The sequence below is a fragment of the Nestor notabilis genome, unplaced genomic scaffold (assembly GCF_000696875.1).
Source record: "Nestor notabilis isolate BGI_N333 unplaced genomic scaffold, ASM69687v1 scaffold2142, whole genome shotgun sequence".
Classification (NCBI taxonomy): Eukaryota; Metazoa; Chordata; class Aves; order Psittaciformes; family Psittacidae; genus Nestor; species Nestor notabilis.
The window spans coordinates 8,162-27,842 of NW_009916762.1; the positions used below are offsets into that span (position 1 = coordinate 8,162).

Genomic DNA, 19,681 nt, shown 5'->3' on the forward strand with positions numbered 1-19,681 from the left:
CACCCATGGAATGGACAAAGAGACAGACATAGCTTTGACAGAGACACAACCAAAGAGCAACAGCTTTGTCCACTCACACCCCTTTCCTCTCTCGCACATCACTTAAGCTGAGGCCTAACAGCCAAGCTGCTCTAGCGACAAGGTCTCACTCGTGGAGCAGACTTTGGGCAGCTCCCCTTCCCCAACAACCACAAACTCCTCAGTCCTCACTAGTGTGGGCTATGCCACGATGTTCTGCTGGTATCCTGAGCAAGGAATGCCTTCGGCAAGCATGGTCCCCACGCAGGCCCAGGGATATGCACCCACAGGAGTCTGCCATCTCACCCCTTTCAGAAAGACAATGCCTTGCTATTAGCCCTGTCCCAGTCCAGAACAACAGAGCCTCTCAACCCTTCCTTAACAAGGATCAAGGCCAAACCAATGCCCTGTGACTTCTGTAAGCCACAGATAAGTCCCCCTCCCTACCATGATTCTCTTAAACCTTAGATGAACTCCTACTTCCTTGGATCACCAGGCCTTAGATGCCAAAAGCATCCCTTACCTCCCCAGTCCTAGGCACATCTGGCTCTCCCCTCCATGATGAAGTCCTGTGTAGGACTCCTACACCCACAGTGGCAGCCCTCGTCCCACAGTGACTCCAATTAACCGGGATTCCCCAAACTCAGACTACAGAACGCCCTTGCCCATAAACTCTGGTTAGTGACTCCTGCCTGGTGGCTCCCCGCTCAGCCTATTTGGATCAGGAGCACCAGACACGGCCTCACTGTTTTCTTGGGGTCCTTTTTCCTCTTCTTGTCAGAGGCGTTGAGGTAGGCCTGCTCCCTGGCCCTGTACGAAGGGCCTCGGCTCAGCTCCCTCTCGCTGTACGGGGGCAGGGTGTCCTCCTCTTCCTCCTGCTCGGGCGATGATGCCGACTGCTGCGACTGCTGCTGCGACTTCTCGGCTTTGTAGGTAGAGGGGGGTGACCACGCATAGTACGTTCCCCCTCCTCTCTGGCTGGGCTGCGAGCTCAGCTTCGAGGGAGTTTCGCTACGGTCACCGCTCTCATCGTAGCTCCGGGATTTCCTCTCCAACACGCTGCTGAGGTAGGAGTGATCGTACTTCTGGCTCCCTCCAGGCGTCCGGCTCACCAGCCTGGGCAGGTGCTTCTCCTCGTGGGCCCGTCTCCGGGGTGGGCTGTACGACCAGCCCCGATCCGAGTCTGTCAGCGGCTCCCGGTTCCCTCTGCTGCGCTTGGTGTAGTACTCCTCAATGGAGCCATCCTGGTGGGGCAGCCCTCCACTGCGGCCGCCGTGCGACTCCGAGCGCTCGAAGCGCCGTGTTTCCTGACTGTCTGCCCGCCGCGGCCGCTGGCTGTAGGACTCTGCAAAGGCTGCCAGCTCGTCCATGGAGACAGCCGGCACTCCCACAGAGAAACTCTTACGGGACAACATCTCGGACTTGGATCTCTGCTGGCTGGAGGAGGGAAGAGGTAGTGTTAGAGGGCAGGATTCAGCTGCGCGCATCTCATCAGCTGCCTTCACAGACAATGGAGAGAAACAGGCATTACTGGGGCATGAATCATATGACCTGTTTTCATCATCTTCTGTAGGGAGAGAGGTATCACATCCTCAAAATCCCCACTTCTCTCTGCTGACTGTAAAGGCAGCTTGGTGCGATAGTTCGGACTGCACATGTCTAATGTTACCCCAGATTAACCCCAGAGTGCACCTCCCCTGTCCAGTATGTAGGGCTGGACTTGTTTCTCCTTGGCCCCAAAGCTTGTAGGTGTATGTCCTGCTGGGAAAAACCAAGAGCCCAGCTACACAAGCTCACAGCAGGGCGATTTTGAAGCAGGTTTAAAGAGAGTGAACTAGCAAAATAGTCCAGCACTGAGGGAAGGAAATCCCTGACATTTTGTTTGGCAGACCGGGCTTCTGGTATGTGAGGGAAGGATGTGGTATCTCTTCTAGGCATCTGAATGCCAGTCCTTCAGGCCTGGCATACAGGTCCTGCTGCACTAAAGCACCAGGGTCTGACTCCCAGCCAGCACTAGGAAGTGCTGGAAGGATCAGGTATAAATCTCAAGCAAGCACTTTCGGGAAAGATGGTTTGGTCTCCTATCGATATCACTTTTACATCCCACTGGAATGGGGCTGGTACTTAGCTTTGCGCAGCTGGGTAGGCTCCAGCTGGCTTGGGGGAATCAGATTCATTACGACCTCATCTAGTGACACCTCCAGATTTCATGTTTCTCTCTAACCCTCTGTCCCGCTAAGCAGAACCAGAACAGCAGGAAACTCAGAAGAGCTACCAGTCCATCTGTCCCTTCTCCCTTCTATTTAGCCAGAAATAGCTGCCTCCCAATGCGGTGCTCCTCACCTGTGCCAGAAAGTGTCCCGCTCATCTCTGTAATCAGAGACAGCCTGTGATCTGGACGTGCTGCCCCCACCCACCACTCCAGCCCAGTATTCAGCATCGCCATCCAGGTCCCCGGCAGGAGGCAGAGGTTTCCTTCGGGACTGACGGTAGGGCTGACAGAAGTTCAGGTCGTCTTCATGCAAAGAGCTGAGTTCAGAGATGGTGTTGTTATCTGTAGGGCATGTTACAGAAAATAAATGAGAAAGGTATCACCTGATAACATGCGTGAGAAAGGAGGGGAGGAGAGGACAGGAAGGCTGTGGTGAGCCCAGATGCAGCTTTTTCAGAAGTAAGCTGAGCTGCCCTCTGCTAGAAAGAAATCAAAATGGAATCCCAAGCACTCCTCCAAACCCTTGACCGATCCTGCCCAAGACTCCTGTGGCTCAGTTTGGACATAGAGCTGCTGTAAGACCTACAGATCTTCTAAACTGATAGCTGGCAGTCAGGTGGGATAGTCTAAGGTTATCACACATGGCATCAGATGCCTGTGTTCCAGTTAACATTCCAACCTTCATGTAGAAATCCCTCCTTAGCCCTGCTTCACTAATACATGTAAGCTGAACCACCTCACAAGGTGGGCACCGAGCTTGGCAGAACATCATCACAGCAGTTGTGCCACCTCTTCCTTTCCTGGTATGGAACAGGCTGGCTCTGGATTTGGCCTGACTTGCCCAGCTAAAACAAAACCAACCCCCTCAAAAAAAAGATGAAGAAAAAAGTAAGAGACTGTCTGAATCACTGTCAGTCTGTACCCTGTCAAGCACACTGACATCTGGAGGCCTGACATACCAATCTGGAGAGGTCTTTTTATAGTAAATCTTGTGGGTGTAGAATACAGTGTACTCAGCAGTGACTGTTTTAGAAGTATATATAATTTGTTAGTTATGCCTAATCTGTACAGAGCTTTGATGTAGTGTCATTCCCAAACGCACTTTCATTGATTTGCAGGATCTCACACGTGTTTTAAATGAGCTGCTACCAGTGCCTAATGTGGGTTAGCTCTGCATGAGTCGGATGCTGCTGGGGGAACTGAGCCCCCAGCCTGTTCCTCCAACAAAACAGCTAGAGGACAACAAGCAGCACTGCGAGCCCTCCTCATGCGCACACCTTGTCCCGCCACTGCACCTCTGCCTCCTGATGTGGAAAGATCCTCACTTGGGTTTGTATTCTGACACCAGTTCAGTGCAGCCTCAGCCATTCCTTAGGGAAATAAAGCTTGCAAAAGGCTACTGGGAAACAGTGAGGAGTTCCACACAGAAGTTCTGAGTTTGTACCATGTCCCTGCTCACCACCCTCCCGCTCTCCACCAGCACTTGTCTGACTGCCAAGCCATTCAGTACCAATGTGTGTGCCACCTCTGATCTTATGTTGACCAGTGCCACAAAATCTGATGATCTCCTGGTTTCTCAGATCTTTCTTAGAGTGCCTGCTCCTTCTGCAGGACAACAGCCACTCCAAACTACCTTTCTGGATCCTTCAAACCACACCGTGGTTATTGCAGCCCAGAAAAGATGCTCTTAACAAAATCATCCCTCTCCTCTTTTGTCGTATTGGGATTTACAGTCACCACACTGTAAGGGATACAGAAATTGTGAAGACAATATCCCAGCTATTATCACACCACAGGATGTAGAAGGCATTAAGTACAGACTTGGCTTTGCAGATGTTGATGATCCAAAAGTTTAATTATCCGAGTAGACCATTTTCATGAGCCTCTTGGTATCTCTCACCTTATTTGTTCTAATTAATGATGATTAGGTAAGCAGCAGATCTTTAAAATCAGAACACACCTGTAGATGCCTGCAATCTATACTTCAACTGTCCCAACTACCATATCCTGGACATCATATCCTAGAGGCTGGCCCTAAGGCAAAGCCAGTGAACTTTTGAACTATGAGTATGCAGACTTTTTCAGGTCAGTGAGAAAAACAAATAATCAAACCATGCTTGTTCCTCACATCGTTCTCGCATCGGTCTCCTAGCTGGGTCAAACTGAGCCAGTTCTTTCTCCACATAGTACAGCACCTTCATGGAGTCCCTTTCCTTGTCAGCCTGGATCCTGTACCCTTTGCGCACTGCTAGAGAATAAAGAAAAGCATTAGTGGAAAACACGTTTAAGTCCAAGGAGACTTTCTGACAATATTGCTTCTGTAGTTGAGCTCATGCCTGCAGGCAGGTAGGCTGCGTCTTCCAAAACAGACTGAGTCAGTCTTTGCTTCAGAAGAAATCTGTCTGTAACGTGGGATGTGTAGTTGTGAGCAGCTGCATCGTTTATAAAGTTTGCAGTAACAGCAAAAATGATTTGGAAATGCCCAATCTGTACAACCAAATGCATCAAGTGGTGTCACTGCCACGGAGTGATTCCACCTCCCACAGAGGATGGCAGAAAGAGAAGCACTCATTTCCCCTTCCTCAGCACTCCAGAAAGGATTCGTCACGGTATGGGAGAAGCAGTCCCAGAAGATGAGGCTTCCTCTATGCAGCAGGGGCTGTAAGCTCTCAGTCTGCACGGGAAGCAGGTGGCTGAGCATTTGGGAGCTGTCACTCTGCAGACCACTCCTCCCATCCCTGTGAATTCTGCTCACACAGGTTGAAGAGCATGTGGTAGGAGAAGCTCCAAAGAATACAGAAGGAAACACAGAAAGTCCCACAAAGCACATCACGCTGCTTTGAGATGTATACCAAACCCAATGATGGGGCCAACCAGACCACGGGGTAACTGAAGGTGCCTGCTCTGGGGTTCTTTACACGCTTGGTTTTACAGAAAACGTACGTTTTACACATACATTAAGTACCTGACTCCGGAGATTACTCCGTTTGCAGGGAAGTCTGGGCAGCTTTTTTGGTTTTCCCACATTCCTGTGTGTAGAAAGAAGCTCCGACACACCTAAAGCCACAGCAGCTCTTACTCCAGCAGGCTGGCTCCACGCACACTTTACCTGCTAACCCTATGAACAGCCTGACTATCTCAAGGCAGGCCTATATGACTATAGATAGAACCCCACCTATCAGGACTTTGAAGAAAATAAGGCTTTTATAGCAGATCATTTAAGAAAAGTCTCAGCCTGAGGCTTTCAAGATCGACAGAAACACAGGTCTAAGTACAAAGAAGGACTACAAACCTCAGATTCAGCCTCGTTAGAGAATTGTCTGAGGACAATTCACTTAGCACTACAAAATGGAGCCCATCTGCCTTGCAGAGGGTTAGAATGTCCCCTTGTGTGAATACTGCAGTGTTGCACAAGTGCTTCTTTTGCGGCACAATTTGAATACTTGCACAGTGGCTTTGAACTAACCTGGTTTTTCTGTTTTATCCCACACCCCGATACTTCAAGGTACTAACATATGGGTTTGGTAGTACGTTGCATAGTATGCACTGTGTGGGCTGAACAAGGACTTGGCAGAGGTATTTTTAGACACCTTCTGTCCAAAACTGCTCTGCATATGCCTGTGCACTATTAAATAACCATGCCCTGCTTCGGAAATGGCTGTGCCGTGAAATGCATGGAACGATTCCTGTAATAATCCCACAGATAGCTTCAGGAGGAAATTGCTTTACTGTGGGTTTTGACTGTGCACATGTAAGGTAAGTAACTACAGCCTGAAATACTACCTTGTGCATCTGTATTTGGGAAAGGTATTAGATGTCAAAACATAGTATGGGTCTGTCAGGGTCCTGCTTTCTACGTGCCTCCAGACAGCTTAGCTGACAGCAGTCTGAGTTTTGCTATGTTTTATTATCCCCACGAATATGTGCACAATGACTGCAAATGCACACAGTGATTTACAGAACACAAGGAACCCTGCCTCCGCCTTCCAAAGTGGAAGACCATCACATCTCTTGGGAGTGACGCTGCTGCTATGAAGAGGGGCTGGACTGACTGGCCTCTGAAGTGATGACTCTGGCTGCACTGTGCAAGCAATAGCACCTCACCGTCATTGTTGACCTCTGTCTGGTACCTTGCCAGGAAAGGAGCCTCTCAATACCCTTTCTTCTAATGTGTCTACTAGGAGCTCACCTAAGCTGCCACCTCATTTATACCCAGGCCAGCAAACAAGCATCAGCTGGAAATTACTCTGACCTACTAACAACCTTTTGGGAACTTGAACAGGCAGCTTCCAGACTCTGTCTCCCCAGAGCCACTACTCACACTGAGGCTGTGCCAGGTATCGACTGCGGCAGCATCTATAGCTCCTGGAACTGATGGAGAATTAGCTAAGTTTCATGCTACCTTCATGCTCAACTTGCTATTGCAGTCGTGTATCAAGGGTAAGTAAATTTATTGGTTCATTCTGTAAGCATCTAGAAATTAACTTTGAATTTAAATCTGCAAAGATGACCATGAACAGCTTGTAAGGTGTCTTCCATGACAGATGAAGTGTATTTTGTCTCCATGCTTATTTATTAAGTACTTCTCACAACCGAATGTTCAACTTACTAGATCTCTTTATTATTGCTCTGTGTGAGAACCAAAGGTATTATTGCTTCCTCCTCACACCCTCTTCATCTGTAAATTATCACAACCCTTTAATAAGGTCTGAATATTTTTAGGCCTATCTTAATTATAAGGGAATAAAGATGCAGAGACATTAACCGCTTGTCCAGAACCATTCACTGAAGTCAATGGAATGGAACATTCTTCCCTGTTAGACCATATTTTCTTCTCCTGAACACTTCATAAATTTCTAATGTTTAATTTGTGTTTAACTAGACACTTTCTTTATTCTTCTGTGGGTGGAACCAAGTCAGCCAAAACTGTAAGCTGCTTCCTTCCCCAGAAAGGACAGCACTGCTATTTATTTCAAGTGCGGTTAGGAAGTAAATGATGTCTCATCCTTATATGCTTTCCATATTAAAGGTCTGGAGCCCACCTCTCAGATCAAAAGCTTCTCTGTGTGCATGTTCTAAGGAATCTATGCAAGAGTCTTCAGGTAACCACTGCATTTAAAATAGACAGAGCATACATCCTAGCTTATGTGTTGCCAACACTCTTCTAAAGAAAGATGAAAGTTTTTGGTTCTTTTTTCCCTGTTCAGCCCTAAATTTAGGATAGAGTTCCTAGGCTTCACTGGAGCTTTGTCACATGGGTTTTATGTAATCCTAGACAAATCTTCTAAATATCCCCATGCCTGTGTTTGCTCACTAGATCACCTCAAAGGGGCCATTTGTAAGCACAGAAACTATCTAGGGCAAAGGCTGTCCTTTGTAGCCTGGCAGCCAGCATTACAGAATCATCCAGCCTCTGTCCCCCAGCACTTCTGACCCCATTTCTTTAAACAAACTTGACAGAAAGGTTGAAGTCTCAAAGATGCCAAGGTTCAGATCAGACCTACACTGGCTGTGCAGGGCACACAGAAACCATAATTAGTGCTCTTCCTGAGAAAAGGCCTTTATTATAAACCCAACCATTACCTGCTTTGTTTAGCTGCCTGCCTGGCCAACCAGCAAATAAGCAGCTTGGAAAAGCCACATAATGCTTTCTCTTCTACAGCCTGTAATTAGGGGATATTCTGGCATTGTAAAGGACCTTAAGAAGGGTATCACTCTTCCTTAGCTCCACAGCTCAAGGAACACCTTGAACAATAGGTGCATGATCCAGAAGGGTGTGTCCGTAATATTGCAAAAACTATGAATTAAAAATAAAAAGCTGAAGAAGATCTGATGTCTTGCCAGAACAGGTAAAGCTCTGTAATAATGGTTTTCTTTGCAATACATAGTATTTCCTGTCAAGTCCTGAGCTAAACCATTAAGTCCAGCCAGCTGATGTGGACTGTATCATAAATGCATCTTTCTGTGTAATGGAAACGGGATGCTGAGAGCCATTCCATTTGGTTACCAAACACGTCCAGTTTCTCATTCTGCATTTGTGCTTTGCTAGTAATGTACAGCACAGACAAGACTGGGGCTGTGATCTGACTCTTAAAAAATCCCTGGCGTTCCATGGCCAACCCCACGCTCTACATGCAGTGACATTTTTCACAGGAGAAGAAAAACATAAGCACTGGGCGGCCGTTCATCATCTTCTGACAAAGGTTTTTGAGTTGGATACGTTGTGCTTTGGATCAGTGACTGATTTATTTCCTATTTAAAAATGCTCCATTCCTCAAATCAAAAATCTATTTTGATTTCAGCGGTGGGGAAAAAATGTGACTGTTAAATACTTCTTGCAATTCCAGAAAGGTTCATATACTGTGTATATAATACAATACGTAGGGTTGTTCCAAAAGCTTAATTATTTGATTATGCTACTTGATTTTGTCTTTTCAGAAGCGTCTTATCACACTGCCATGAGCAAATTTAACAAATTTTAATTATTGCAGTGCTTTGAAACCAGGCAATGCGGCTGGACAAACGGCAAACTTACAGTGTCAGTATGGTGACTGCATTGGTGAGAGTCACTTTCTGCTGCAGCATGTTTGAATTTAGACAGCCACTCTGATCCTGAAATGCCAGCATGTGGCTAAACAGCTACCCTGGTTTTCCTTGATGGCAGCTTCCTTTGCAGTGGGAGAAGTGACTCTCACAGAGAAAGTCATCATACTGATACTCTGTGTCTGACATTGATCCACAACTCCTTTCTAGTTAGAAGCCTTTTATCACTCACATTTCATAAATACAAAGGCTGAACAAAAAGTGACCTACTGACTTCTGTAAGACAGGGGAGGGGGTCCAGTCCAAATGCTCTTGGGCAGAAACACTGAGGGAGCGCATCCCTGTGCCCAAAATGCCTTGGAGACAGTAAAACATACTGCAGCAAAATCTGCTGCCAGAGGGCAAGAAGAGTAGGAAGAACAGTTTACCAAAAGAGAGCAGCCTGCAAAGCATTCATCTCAAAGAAGAGAACAGCCACTGCCTCTGCTCCCCTGGAATTACTTTTAGTCCTCCACGAGTAAATGTTTGCAGTAGTAACGGGAGGGATTCCAGTCACAAACTTGAGCCTCCCATTCCCTGCTGACCTAATTGGGCACCCAAAAACTGCCACTGTGCTGATGGCACTAGAAAACTTGGACCATGTGGCCCTAAGGGATGCAAATGTCATTGCGAGAGCCAGGATTAAAATGCAGTTTCTCTGTGTTTCTCCTGTTCATACCACCCTATCAGTGACAATCATTCCTCCCTTTCCCAGCCCCACTCCCGGTAAGAGGACTGGATGTTGTGCCTTGCACTGCAAATTACCATTTTGGCTTCCTCCGCTGGCGTCACTTGGGGCTAAGGGAGGAGGGTGCGACTTATCCATCAACACAGCAGGAGATGGGACACCAGTTACAGGAACACTGGGGATGTAGTATGCACCTGGCATGGAAGAGACTGGAGGAGGGTACCCAGCTTTTGCTGCTTTGCCTGCTACATACACTGAAAAAGAAAAAGAAGAGCAGTCAGCACCACACTGGCCTACCATAGACCCACACAGCATGTGGCCAAAACCTGCATGTCACCAACACCAGTGACAGTCCAGCAGGAGACTACTGGACACATGAAATGTCAAGGACCAATCTGAACCTCTCTAAGCCTCAAAAGGCACTGAGGGGAGTTTAGAAAATGCACATAGCAGGTCAGATGAGCCCTGCAAGATGCCCAGCAACCGAATGAAATTCAGGGTGTTAGAGCTGGCATCACCATTGCCATGATTTAGTGGCAGTTCAGCTTCAAAAACAACTGATGACTCAAGCAGCAGGATGAGGCTCATGAAACTTGACAGATCTGCCTGAGCCTGACCAGAAACCTTGCTGGGTCATCTGGATTTTGCACTGTTGTAGAGGGCAGCTGCTTTGCATTGCTGTGAAGAAACCTCCCAGGATGCTCTTAGCTCTGATCCGCAACATTCACTGACATGACAACAACTCTGGAAGGGGAGCATGACACTTTGGAGAAACAGGCTCAGCTGCCAGGGCAGGGAGGGCTCAGGGAATTACATTTGTAATTAACTTTGAGCGCTCAACCATTAAGCAATAGGTCAGATGCTTCACTCCCTGAGAACTAGTTCTTTAGTCAAGCAAAATGCTCAGGGCAAAGGCAGCAATATTAAGCAGATTCTCCTCCTGTTCTGCCAGGGAGCAGAAGCAGCACAGGAGAAGGTTTGCACCAGGTTTGGAGAGGGTCACTCACGGGCCCGGGGACAGCAGCAGGACTCGGGACAGCAGGGGCAGCGGACGTAACAGCAGCAGCTGTGTGGGCAGCACTGGCACCAGCAGATCCCCACCAGGAGGAAGAACAGGAATGCGCCCAGGATCACCAGGCCCACAAAGACCCACTCTGGAAAACAAAGGGAGAAAGGGAGATACTTACAGGACTGCACATTGCTGTGGAAGGGAACGTCAGCAACATCCTGGCAGGGGAGAGCATAGGGGCAAAACAGACAGGCGAATAACAGAAGTGGACTCCCTGTGGGTCTAGGACTACATCCTCCTCTGTGTCAAAGCAGAAACAGCACACTACAGTAAGAAATGAAGCTACAGAATGGTCCCTTGTTGCAATGTCTCTGGCTGGCTGGGAGACAGGAGCTCTGCTTCCCCAGCACAGAAACCCTTCACCCCACAGCAGACCTGCCCAAATGCTGCACAACATGCCCCATTAGTGTTTGGATCTCATCAAAGCCTCATTCTTCCTTGCCATGTTCATGCCCTGCTTGTGCTTGCTCCCTAACCACATCCTAGTTTTAATGGGACAAACGTTGGTGCAAAGCACGCTATAAATAGGGCAGTAAATGAGCCAGGCCTGCCCCTTCGCAACTGGGCCCACGCAGGCAATTATTCTTTTCAACGTGCCAAACGAACACCCTTTCAGGCGCTGCAGCCAGCCAGCAAACCTAACAACCACGTTTTCTATCCCCTGCTGAAGCCTCTGATGAGGTCTGCCAGGCCCCAAAAGGGAGCAGCCCAAAAACACCCGCCGAGGGAGACCACAGAAGAGCCGGTCCGTGAAAACCAGGATGGGGTTGAATGGGAAGAGGCGGCAGCTCTAGTGGGAGCAGATGAGGCTGCTGGGGCAGCTCCCAGCTCTGCACATGGCCACCCGCTGCACTTGGCAGGACATGGCATACACAGGGCTGTGCCTACTGCCATGCGCAAATTCCCTGGATTAGGGAAATGGGTGATGAACACATCTGGGCGAAGGAACTTCAAGACTCGGAATAAACAAGAGGCCTGGCGTTGGTTAGAATTCATTAGAGAGATGCACCAACCTATCTAGAAGGCAGAGGGCTGGTAGGGAAAACTCCAGGTGTTCCCAGGTTGGAAACCAACCACGGAAAGATGGTGAGAAAGCAAAGAAAGAAGTGGGGGGGGCTGCCTTGAACTGGGGTAGGGTTTATCCCCACTCCAGAGGGAAGAAACCTCTCACCTGCATCGCTAAGCTGAAAAGCCAAGGAATAACGTTCCACTTGGAACAATCAAACCAGATTCCTTTTCTAGTTCTTAGTAAACTGCAAAGCTAATAAGAGCCAATTTTTATTAATCCACAGCATTCAGTTTGAACAGAAGTAAAATTCTTTGCTTTGCTGGAGTTTTCCTTAACAATTTTACAAACAATTCCCCTTTTTTAATGCCATTTTTAATCTAGAACTTAAAATTCCCTTAAAAAAAATGTCAGTCAAAGATCTGGCATTCACAAATCAAAACACTTCAGAAGTGTCAAGTGAAATGTTTTATATTTTTTGAATATTTTATTTCTTTTTTGGCTGAAATAGATGAATTTCATTTAAACTTACAGATAATTTTGGTCCTTATGGAGTAATTTTTTGGGGTGAAATTACTATATATTGAGAAAAGTTCAACTAATGAATAAGGACATGGGTGGAGGGAAGCATTTATGAATGGAGAAGTAAAAGCTGAGAGGAGATTACTGATACAGTTCCTCAAGTGATGGTTCTAGGAGCTATCTTATTTAATATCTTCATGAATGACCCTGACACAGAAAATAAGAATGTATTAATGTATCTTGAGGGTAAGAGGTAGCAAAGCATTGTCATTAAAGATGAAGACTGGGACAGGTTACAGAAAGAGACACCTGTCCTTGGGCCTACAATAAGAAACAGGAAATGCAGCAGTATGTTGAACCTGAAGTTATACAGCAATAATTTCAAGGTCACACGTTCAAAGATTAAGAACAATTTCTGTCCCAAACAGGGCTTTGTTAGTTGAAAACAATTAAAAACCAAGAGAAATTACCCAAATTCTATCATAGGACAATTGTAACCACTTTAGGCAATACAGCCACAGAAACGGCAAATGTACCCCTACACCCAACTGAGAAGGATTTCCAGGAGCATTAAGGAAATACTGTTGCCCTCATACAAGGCCTCCATGTAACCTCATCTGAAGTTACTGGTGTTATACAGCTCTTCATACAAGAAAAGATGAATTCAGGTTGGAGCTGATGCAAAGCAGAGATTTGAGGAGACGAAGTGACTTGATAGCCTGCCTTGCAGCAGGAGAGCTGAAGCTTGCTGTGTTAGTCTGTGAGAAAGAAGGCTGAGAGCAGATGTAGCTGATGCCTGCTAATATGCTAGGAGGACGAACACTTGGAGGAAAAGCAGGTATTAAAGGTCTTACATAAATGGGCATAAACAGGCTACGAGTAACGTATGTGGAAGCTACAAGAAGCCCATCAAAGAAGCAATCCAATGTAACAGAGAAAGGCCAAACCCAAACTACCCTTAAGCTTGCTAAGCTCATGGAAAGGATAAATTAAATGACACTTGGGATAGTAATCAAGATAGCGACACAGACCATTCTGTGCTGCACTTCCTAATGTATGCCAATCTGAGCAGGGAAACAGCTCAGTGGCTTTTGTCATGTTCTCATCTTGTTCTCTACCAACCATCACTGAAACAGGGAAGGTGGTGAAACAGTATCGCATGACAGAAGTGACCAGCCACAGCTATGCAATGAAGCTCAGATGTCAGATTTCCAGAGCTGCTAGTGAACAGTTCACAACCACTCCATAAAGGATAAAAGCCTGGCAGAGGACAAACACAAACAGCAAGTCCATTGTAAGTGTAACTGTGATCTCTCTAGGAGTACAAAAGGTCAGGATAGTACGTACACTGTGCACTGCAAGATACTCGCTCAGCACCAGCAGTGGATGTTTGAAATCAAGTGTCCCACTCATAGGGACCTATGAATCAGGAAGGATTTCACTTCACAGGAAATTAGACCATTGGCTTCTCTGGCGAGGTTAAGAAAACAGGAAAAGAGCCTGCTGGGTCCTTCTCCATGCACGAAACTGAGATCCAACCAGCTCCAGATACAACTGTGTAACCCTGAGACTGAGATGATGACCAAGCTGAAATGCTACGTGTCCTCGCTGTTTTGCTGCTGCCTTTTCCTCTTTCTTGTTGTTTATACCCATGAAGTGAGACTACCAGAAAGCTACCTGGCCAACAGACATGAATTTTATACCCGTTCAATAAAATTGTAAATAGTGAAGAAAAAAAAGTGTTAGGCAACAGATAATCAACTTCTGCCTATGCTGAAAAGACCAATCCCTCTCCTGCCATGCTGAAATTCCAGGGAGCTCTGGGTCATACTGGAGGTGGGGAAGTGTCTGCCTTCTCTCCGTTTGGATCTCTGGACAGACTTGAAAATAGCTTCACACATTTATGTGGAGTTGCACTTTTGCACAAACCTGTGAAAGAAACACTCTCTGGGCACTGTCAGGGGATCTGATGACTCAAGGGCTAAATATTCTCACAGCTTTTCCCTTTCAAGAAAGGACAATATTTCCCTTTTAAACACGATCACTGTTTCCTCTGCAAGGAGTGCCAGAACTAGTGGCTTTCATTAGTTTGGCTAGCAAGGGATTTCTCTTGGGCACAAGAGCTTTCATGGCTGGTCCAACCACCTAGTGCTACCTAGATGATGCTCTGGCCATACAGCACAAGAGAGGCTGTGCCACCGATGGGTTGCTCTATTTCTACACCTCCTGTGCCACCATCTGTGGTGATGGCTGTAACAGTGCCTGCAGGATAGGGTCTGGGGAGCAGAAGGTACCACTGCACAGGAGCAGCTGATGTACAAAGCTGTACAGGCACACAAGGCTGCTGAGACCTCACGGGCTGGAGCAGCATTACCCTTGTGCTAGCAGGGGAGAGCAGAGAGCTTGATATAACCTCAACTGCCCTGGCATTTCTGCTCTCACATTGATCCCGGCATGACACCAGCCATCTCTGTATGCTGGATCCCAGCATGGCCATTCCTCCCCCAGGTGCCAGCATCACCTCCCTTAGATCTCAACCCAACACACTTCCCTACTAAGCAATAGGCTTTTATCTTTTTCTCTCCAGATAAAACACACGTAAGAGTGAAATGTACACCACACAAAGATGCTGCAGAGGGATAAACAGACGAGATGACAGAGGACTGGGTGATTGAAGGGTGAAATGACTGAATACCTGGCATAATCTCCACAGCAAAACTGGGCAAGAGATCAGCAAGCAGCCCTGTCCTGCCTAGAAAAGACAGAAGGAGGAGAACAAGGAGATAGGTTACTGCAAGAATAACACACTCCCCAGCCCCTGCCTTAGCGCCTCCGGTCCCCTTCCTCATCAGCCCACTTGCACTCTGTTAAACATGCATCCTATCAACCACAGATGTCATCCTGCTTGATGCCTGGTATCTGCCTCTGCACTTCTGCCATTTCTGTGTCCTTGCATTTTATCTTTATCACCAGAGCTGAGGGAAAAGAATCTTGAACAGAGCTTCTCCGATCTAGGCACAAAATGACAAGAAGAGGGAGGTCCCCTTAGCGCGATTACACGGCAACATCTTTCTGGAGTTACATTCTACACATGCAAAAAGCTCCTGGAAATGCACAACAGCCCTCAAACCGAAGGACTGAGTTTACTTTTAAAATGGACTGATGTAGTTTTTGGATGGATGTGAAACATCTTTAACCCAAGGCTCCTGACAAGTCAGCCACATGCATACACCACCTGTGGTGGTGCTCTCCACGCAGGGCTCTGCGACTGCAGAGACACCTCCAGGGAAGGCGTCTTCAAGCATGACTGTGAGTATGTGCTACTGATCTCAAGATGCACGAGCAACCTGGTGAGATTGTGTGATATAAGGCCAACTCTCAAGCTGTCCTGGGTTCAGCTGTAACAGTTATTTTTCTCCTTCCTACTAGCTGGTGCAGTGCTGTGTTTTGGCTTTAGTGCTGCATGGTGCTGATTTACCGGCTGGGCTTAAACCATGCCGCAAGCAAAGCAAACCAACCAGGGAAGGATCCATGTAGAAATTTGTGGAATTGCTTTGCAAAAGGAAAACAAAAAAAAAAGTCTAATTTATAACTGAACACAAACAAAATCCAAGCCCAAAGGCAGCTTGGTGCCTGTTTCTTTTGGCACTGTATGTCTGGGATATGTCTAATATACAGCAAATGTCCTGCACGGTGTTCAGGCGTGTATGGGCAGAACAGCCCTATGTGCAGCTGTATATAGCATCAGGATCATGCTATGTTTTTATAAAGGCATGCAAAAGGTAGGAGAACTGCACTCTTTAAGAGACACACATTACATAACTGAAGCAGCTAAGGGTAAGCCAGTGCAAAAGTGGTCAAGAGCTACCTTTTAACCTCCCCACATGCCCTCCAGGTCCTGCACTAAGCAGCACTCAGACACAATGATGAACTGGATCTCAAGCTCCTTTGCGTCTAGTCTGCCCTTGAATGACCTACTGTCCTTTTTTTCCTCAGTGCTTCAGCAGAGGTTCTGTAGAGATCAAAAATCCACAAGGATGCCCACTGGAGCCATAATAAACATGCTCTGAATGCAGGGAGTGCTCTGCAACTGGTTGCAACTCATCAAAGCTGTCCAGTACTCACAGTAACGCCATCATGATGAGGTGTTCCCGAAGCCTTAGCAAAAGATACAATGGTGATCTTTGAGATAATTGTTCCTCATTTACTACTTTGAAGGAGGACTCTTGCCATCAGTCTACTGCAACATTTTTATCTATATATACAAGGAGTTCCATGACATTCTTTGTAGTCCATTTTCTGGAAAGATCCAGTGTCCAAACTGCTCACAACCAGCTTGTTATGGGAAAATGCTTACTTATGCTTTCTGCCCACAAGATACAGGCACATACAACACACACATGTGGCTTAAGTCTCAGGTGCCACAAGTGGGCTCCAAACACATGCACCAAATGTATGCCTTGTGTCACAGAATCCTAGATTTACATTATATTCCATGCGTATATTAAATATATTCCTTACGTTCCAAGCATGCACAAAAATCCATGCAATTCTTTCACAGGCCTCTGTGTACATGTGAACAATGTACACATGAACCACACTCATGCAGACACAAGGCACACAGCTTGACTCCCATGTGTTGTTATCTCCATACAAACTCACATGCAGCTCTCCTCTGAAGGCAGATGCCAGTGGATAAATAGCTGGAGGTATATAGTTAATTTAGGGCTAGGATTTGTGGTATGAGAGGTGAGGGAGTGACGCCTATAAAGAGCAGAAGCTCTATCTCATGAGTCCAAGTATGTGCCTGCTTTATTTCGAACCTACCCAAAGAGCCTCAATCCCTGCCAGTGCTGGATCTTAGGAACCCCATGTTCAAGGGGGAAGAAGCATCCCCCAAAAATAACAGTGCTTGAGAACGTGGTAACTCATTACAAAGACAACCAAAGTAGCTCCTCTGTAGCACCCAAGAGCAGTCAAGTATTTCCTGGCTTGTGCAGCCTCACTCGGCTCTGTTGAGTATCTGCTTGGGGAATTTGCTCCCCCTGCCCCACCAGCAGGGCTCACACAGCACTGGGGGGCCCAGACCCACTCGCAGGGGATGCACAAAGCCCAGGAGGGCCCATGGCAATAATAAACCCCACCATGGCTCAGCCTGAACTCTGCCGCCTCGACTAGCCCAGCCAACAAGCACAAAGCCTGCCCCCGCGCTGCCGTGCCCGCAGCAGCTTTGAACGCACCCCAGCTCCCCCCCTCCCCACCCTGGCCCGAATTAATTCACTAACCCTTCCCCACACCCTGAGCGGGTGAAGCCAACAGGCTGCACACACCCCGCCACGGCTGCCCTGTGGTTGTTCCAGCAACAGGGGGGTCCCCCACCCCCCACACCCCCCGCCACGGCTGCCCTGTGGTTGTCACAGCAACAGGAGGCTCCCCAACAGTGACACTCATTGAAGGCGACTTTCCTGCTGCTGCTGCCAGCAACAAGTAGAGCAAAAGCACCCAGTCTGCCAGCAGCAGGTGCAGGGACAGGCAGGCTCCGGGGGGGACAAGGGCTGCCACTGCCCTGTGCAAGCCTGACATGGCACACTCCAAAGCCAGGCAGCAGCCAGGGGAGCAGAGCACAGCATGGCACCACGGTGGGTCGCACAGTGCCTGAAGCTGTGGCAGAGGGCAGGGTTTCAGTGAACAAGGCCTCCTCTTGGAGCCATGGCTGAAACGCCTGCAGTGCCCCTGGCCAGCATCCTCCCAGTGGCTCTCTATACTCAGGCTGCTCCCTGCATGGGCATTAAGCTCACCACACTTTTCTTTTGGTGGTTTTATTTTAATTAAGGAAAATTTGAGGTGGAGGGCTGAGGCTGGGCAGCATCTGGTGGGAGAAAACAAGTTAGTAAAACATCCTGCTAAGACACCACCTCACCACACCACCTCTGCACAGCAGCTCTGCCCACCTGAGAAAGAGGACCACAGGCACCCCAAGACATGGCTGTGGACAGGCTGTGCCCCCACCTGCAAGGGCTACATTTCCTCTTTGAGGGCTATCACACCCCCAGGAGGCTGAATAGACGATGGCCCCATTTACCAGAGTTGTCCCAGGCAGCTCTGTCAGCATTAGGGGCTTGTTCTCATTCCTGTATGGATCTAGGACATGCTCCCATCTCTGTTCCTACCATGCTGCAATGGGGCCTTACCCATCTACAGTGGCCTCTGAGTGGGCACCCAAGCACACCCCAGGCCCTGGCAGAGAGAGGGAGCCTGTGAGCCCACAGCCTGGCCTGGCAGAGAGCAGCAGTAGAGGGCTGGAGGAGGAATGGGAAAGGAAAAGCTATGAGGGTGCGGAGTGGCATCAGTAAGTGCAGGGATAAAGAAGGGGCAAGTGAGGACAGGAGGAGGGTGGGTGACAGAGTGAGCAGCAAATAGCAGCAGATCAAGAGAGGACCTGGAGTCAAGCAGACAATTAACAGAAAGTCTGCAGAAAAATAATTAGAGTAAGTGGTGCAGCTGAAAAGAAACGATGGCACGAATAAAGGCGGCGCAGGTGCACTCAGGAACATGGCAATTGGGTAAATACGGGAACATGGAGCACTGGCAATAGCATGAATGTGATAAATACTGGGTAAATACAGGAGTAACTGTTGAATTGTGTTCCCTGTCCAGGGCTGCCTCCGCAGCCATACCAGCAGCACTGGGAACTCAGGAGGCAGCAGCTATAGAGGGAACTATTTCTTCAGTGACGGAAAAATTTGCCAGCTGTGCCACAGCAAGAGGCCCCTGGCACCAGACGTTGCCCTGAGGGGAGGCTGGAAAGCACCGCAGAGGAAGCGTGGCCCTTGTAAATCAGATACTTCTCCAAGGAAGCTGCTGTGAGATTTATTGGGAGAGCGCGGCTCTGCAATGAGTTCCTCTGTGCTCCCCCTGCTTGGAGTAAACTTTATCCTTTCTTCCCATCCTTCTCTTCAATTGGAGGGAGAAACAGCAGCAGCCCTTCTCAGAGATCAAAGTTTTAGCAGGCAACAAAGACCTCCGAGAAGGCTGTTGCCATGGCTACCTTGGTAATGGAGGTCTTTTAATCACGCCAGTCTCCTTTGTGAGCAGCATGTGGCTGTCGCTGGCAAATAAGGAGGAAAAGAGGGGTAAAAAAACCTTGGCAACAAGTAGCACTCCTAAATGGTGTGAAATAAATAACGAGGAGTAGGCCAGGCCAGGACAAGGGGGATTGGGCCCGTATTATAAAGCTGGCAGCACAATGGCCCCGGGCAGGGCAGCAGCGCCCAGCAAGGACAGGATTGCAGTTTGGGGCTGGGAGGACACAAAAGCCTTTCCTGGATTTTTAAGTGGAGGGCTCTCATGCCACTTCTGCTGGCACTACCTGCCCTTGGCGACAAAGGCACAGCTCAAGGGTTGGAGAGCCCTCGGCACGAAGCTGCTTTCAGACACCTTCCTGGCCGAGACCTGTCCCTCTCATCCCCAACACACGGCCAACAGCACTGACGTCCCTGCTGACTGCTGTGACCAAGTACTGGCTCTGATGCTACTGGCAGCTTTTCAGCAAAACAGAACAAAACCCTAAAACCAACCTCTTGT

The 19,681-nt window shown here is 48.1% G+C and overlaps 1 protein-coding gene across 1 annotated transcript in view; it reads right to left on the minus strand.

The window, feature by feature from the left end:
- ILDR2 (immunoglobulin-like domain containing receptor 2) overlaps positions 1–19,681 on the minus strand; it is a 32,859-nt gene that overhangs the window by 83 nt on the left and 13,095 nt on the right. Inside the window, exons 4-9 of the mRNA XM_010024720.1 lie at positions 14,793–14,849; positions 10,508–10,654; positions 9,578–9,754; positions 4,359–4,475; positions 2,362–2,572; positions 765–1,455 (exon numbers count right to left, since the gene is read on the minus strand). Coding sequence (XP_010023022.1) covers positions 765–1,455; positions 2,362–2,572; positions 4,359–4,475; positions 9,578–9,754; positions 10,508–10,654; positions 14,793–14,849 — 1,400 coding nt within the window. The remainder of the gene's footprint in view (positions 1–764; positions 1,456–2,361; positions 2,573–4,358; positions 4,476–9,577; positions 9,755–10,507; positions 10,655–14,792; positions 14,850–19,681) is intronic.